The 4,366-nt window shown below is 36.6% G+C and overlaps 1 protein-coding gene across 1 annotated transcript; it reads left to right on the top strand.

Annotated features, from left to right (window-relative positions):
- The first annotated feature begins 1,603 nt into the window (after positions 1 to 1,603).
- LOC136066012 (probable disease resistance protein At4g27220) lies at positions 1,604 to 4,360 on the top strand. The gene has a single exon (XM_065769873.1). The coding sequence runs from the start codon at positions 1,611 to 1,613 to the stop codon at positions 4,152 to 4,154; it is 2,544 nt and encodes an 847-aa protein (XP_065625945.1). The 5' UTR covers positions 1,604 to 1,610; the 3' UTR covers positions 4,155 to 4,360.
- Positions 4,361 to 4,366: the final 6 nt, after the last annotated feature.

Raw genomic sequence — 4,366 nt, 5'->3', positions numbered from 1 at the left:
AAAAAAAAAATCTCTTATCAATAGGGCTGTCCAGTTAATCGCTGGACCTGGCCCACCTACCGCTATCGACCGAACCTGACTCGCCGCCAATCGAATTGACTTCTACGAGAGTCGGCAATGGATTGCTTCCTCCAAAACTCAACTTAGGCGGGTCAGACATCGGTTCTCCTACTTCAAAATCCGAGAAACCCGAACCAACCGACCCACAAATAATCCGGCGTTATTTGATAAATTCAGCAAGTTTTAAGATGTTTTAGACTAGATCTTGGCTAGATTCGGCGAGATCTAGCTGAGATCTTGGCTAGATCTAGCAAGATTTCGCTAGATCTAGTTGAGATTTTGGCTAGTTCCGGCGAAATCTCATCGGATCTAGCTAAGATCTTGGCTAAATCCATCTAGATATCACCAGATCTAGTCAAGATCTTGCCGAAAATGGCCTAGATCTTGCCGAATCTGGTGAGATCTTAAAGGATTTTGGCCAATTTTCATTGTTTTCTCGCCGAATTTTCTCTATTTTCCAGATCTCGACTCCGATTGCCATTCGTTGATGTTCCAATCCATCCGAACCAATCATCCTCTCTGTCAGCGGTGAGTTGAGAGTTCATCCACTCGATTTGGTCAGGTCGGATGCGGGTTGAGCCCAAACTCGATCCGACTCGACCTGTAGACAAGCCTACTTATCAAGGGCAGCTCAAGGCCTAGGCCTCCAATTTTTAGAAGATTTCACCCTAAATAAAGGCCCCAATTTGTTATAAGAGGACGAGGGCCAAAATTGTAGAATAATGTTAGACACAATATATATGAGTTAGGTGACGGAAGTTAATGGAAGGACTAATAATTCTCATTTTTAAACTCGAAGGATCAATTGTACGCTTTCAAAACTTGAGGGACCAAAAACGCTCGGTAGATAAACTTCAAGGACCAACAATATAGTTTTGCTTAAAACTAACAAACTGACGTGACAGTGCATGTAATTGGTGGAATTCAATTATCTAATAAATGAATGCTTGAAATGTGTTTAAGTGATTGGTGACATATCAATTTGTAAGGTTTTTTTTTTTATTTTTTATTTTTTTATTTGAGAAACATCAATTTATAAGTTATATGTAGTAAAAGTTGTTATATCTCTACTCTCTAGTAAAAATTGTACTACCTCTAGTATCATTGTTACTCACATACGAAGAAACATTAAATCTAGGGAAAAAAAAAGTTTCATTCTAGTCCAAACTTTAGGAAAATCTGTAAATGTAGTAATTGAAATTATGTGCACTAAATTTCGATTATAGGCCAAATCAGAGGGGGTAATGTTTCTTTCATTCTTCCCCTCTCCCTTTTGCATTCTAGATTTTATTTTTTCATGGAAAAAGAAATCATATATCAATGCTACTTGTTTGACTTTGTGCCCCATAAGCACTTAACGTACATATTTTTGAGTTCACTAAAAAAAACCGTACATACTTTTAGAAAATCAGAATTTGGAGGATATTATATTGACAGCAAATTCAAATATGGGGACTAAAATGCATTCTTCCGTCATAATTTATTTTTATTTTGTACATGGACAAAATATTTGATGTCTTTATCGGTATATATTATGCAGGGACTTGACAATGGAAATGTTAGGCTCAATTCTTGAACTTGGAAAAATGATAATGGATCCTATTAGGGAATATTTCAATTATCATAGAGGATTTGGTGAAAATCTGAAGAATCTCAAGAGGAAACGGAAAGAGTTAGAATGTGGGAGGTTGGACATAGAATCAAGATTGGGGGCAGAACTTTTTCCAGGAAAGAGACCAAAGCAAGTAGTTCAACTTTGGCTCCAAAATGTAGAAACAATTGATGGGGAAATAGAAGCAATTGAACAAGAAGCTAGCACAAGGAAGTATTCTCGTGTGCACATAGGAAAACTTGCTTGCAAGAAGATACAAGAAATGGAGGAATTGATTGATCAAAGAGGTGGGTTTGTTGATAGTTTGGTAGTTGATCCACCTGTAAGCCGTGGAGCTGTATTGCCAACTACAACATTAGTGGGAGAGAGTACAGCCAAAAGAACAACGGAAAATATTTGGGAACACTTATTAGCTGAAGATATTAGAAAGATCGGTGTTTATGGTATGGGAGGAATTGGTAAAACAACTGTCATGAAACAAATCAATAATCTTCTATTAAAAGAAACAGACAAGTTCAATTATATCATTTGGGTCACCGTGTCAAAGGCATTCAATGTTATCAACCTACAAAATGAAATTGCATGCAAGTTGAATTTAGATCTCTCAAAGTTCGATGATGAAACAACAAGGGCAGGCGAGTTAAAATTAGAATTGGAAAATAGGGATAGGTATGTCTTAATCCTAGATGATATGTGGGAAGCATTTCGTCTTGAAGATGTAGGGATCCCAGAACCTACTTCAGCAAATGGATGCAAATTAGTGTTGACAACTCGAGATGTTGAAGTTTGTAACAAAATGAGTTGTGAGAATATTAAAATGGAGCTTCTTTCAAAAGAAGAGTCATGGAATTTGTTTTTGGATATAGTGGGTCATGATATTTTAAATACTCCCAATTTTGAAGCAATTTTGAAAGAGGTTGTTAAAGAATGTAACGATTTGCCTCTTGCAATCATCACGATAGCAAGAAGTTTAAAAAATGTTGTTCATGCTTCAGAGTGGAGGAATGCATTGGAAGAGTTGAGGACATCAATAAAGGGGCCTAATAATATAGATAGTGCAATATTTGAGAGGCTTCGATTTAGTTATAAACGCTTAAAAGATGAGAAACTTCAACATTGTCTTTTGTATTGTGCACTATACCCAGAAGACTACAAGATTGATAGATACGAGTTGATACAACATTTGATTGATGAGGGGGTAATAGAAAGAATGAAGAGCAGACAAGTAGAGATTGATAAGGGTCATACCATGTTGAATAAACTTATAAATGCTTGCTTGTTAGAAGGTGGGTCCTACAATATGTTTTCTAATAATGTGTATTTTGTGAAGATGCATGATCTAATAAGAGACATGGCCATCCAAATTGCTGGTCCTAAGTTCATTGTAGAAGCTCGGAAGGGATTACAAGATTTTCCAGATGAAGAAAAATGGGGAAAAGATCTTGTAAAGGTTTCTTTGATGGACAACTATATATCCAAAGTTCCTTATATATCACAAAGGTGTCCTAAACTTTCAACCTTGCTGCTACAAAATAATTTCTTTTTGAGAAGTATCCCTGATTCTTTTTTTGTGCATTTTCATGAACTTAATGTTCTTGATTTGTCTGAAACTAGCATTGTGTCTTTGCCGAATTCAGTTTCTGACTTGGAGAATCTTACTACGTTAAGGCTTATGTGGTGTAAGAATTTAAAGCATGTGCCTTCATTAGCAAAACTTACAGCATTAAGGAGGTTGGATCTTACAGGATCAGGAATTGAAGAAATACCTCATGGTTTGGAAATGTTGGTCAATTTGAGATTTCTTTGTCTTGATGATGCACGCTATCTAAAGAAGTTTCCACCAGGGATTTTACCCAAAATGTCTCAACTCCAGTACCTCAGATTTGATTGGTTCTCAAAAACTTTAAAAGTGAATGGAGAGGAGGTTGTAAGCTTGAAGAAATTAGAGCATTTTGAAGGCCAATTTTATGGCGTAAATGACTTCAATACATATGTAAGGTCCTTGGAGGAGGGAGGACCTAGCCATTATGCATTGTTTGTGGGAGAAGTAAAGACAGGTGACCTTTTTGGAAAATGGATGGTCGAGGGAAAAACTGTAATCTTAAACGATTGCAATATAAGTCTGCTCCCGAAAGACATTCAAACTCTAAGAATTAATAAATGTCACAATTTAAGAAGTTCATGCAATGCTCCATCTTTGAAATACGCAAGAGAACTGAAGTCTATTTATATTTGGGAATGTGAAGAAATAAATGACATTCTTTCTTGTTCTTATATCTTTCCTCTTCAGAGCCTCGAGGTTGTAGAACTTCAACATTTGAATAACTTACAAGTACTGTTTAAGGAAGAGAGAGTTGCATCAATACCGGTGGTCCAACCTGGGACCTTTTCCCGTCTCAAAATATTTACATTATCTGAATGTCCAAATATAAAGAAGCTCTTCACGTCTGCGCTGCTGCTAAACCTTGGCAACTTGGAATAGATTAGTGTTGCATGCTGTGAGCAATTAGAGGAAATAGTAGCTGCAGCATCTGATGGAGTTGAAGAAAAAGCAAAAGGAATAGAGGAAGGAGTGGACATATCCATATTCCCCCGATTGAGGAAATTGTTATTATGGTTTCTACCAGTACTGAAGACCATCTGCAGTAGCAATAATGTAATAGCTGGTGATTATCTGGAAGAAATTTCGATAAA

This window comes from Quercus suber, unplaced genomic scaffold, assembly GCF_002906115.3.
Source record: "Quercus suber isolate HL8 unplaced genomic scaffold, Cork oak 2.0 scaffold_1567, whole genome shotgun sequence".
Classification (NCBI taxonomy): Eukaryota; Viridiplantae; Streptophyta; class Magnoliopsida; order Fagales; family Fagaceae; genus Quercus; species Quercus suber.
This window is presented reverse-complemented; position numbering and strand designations above follow the sequence as displayed.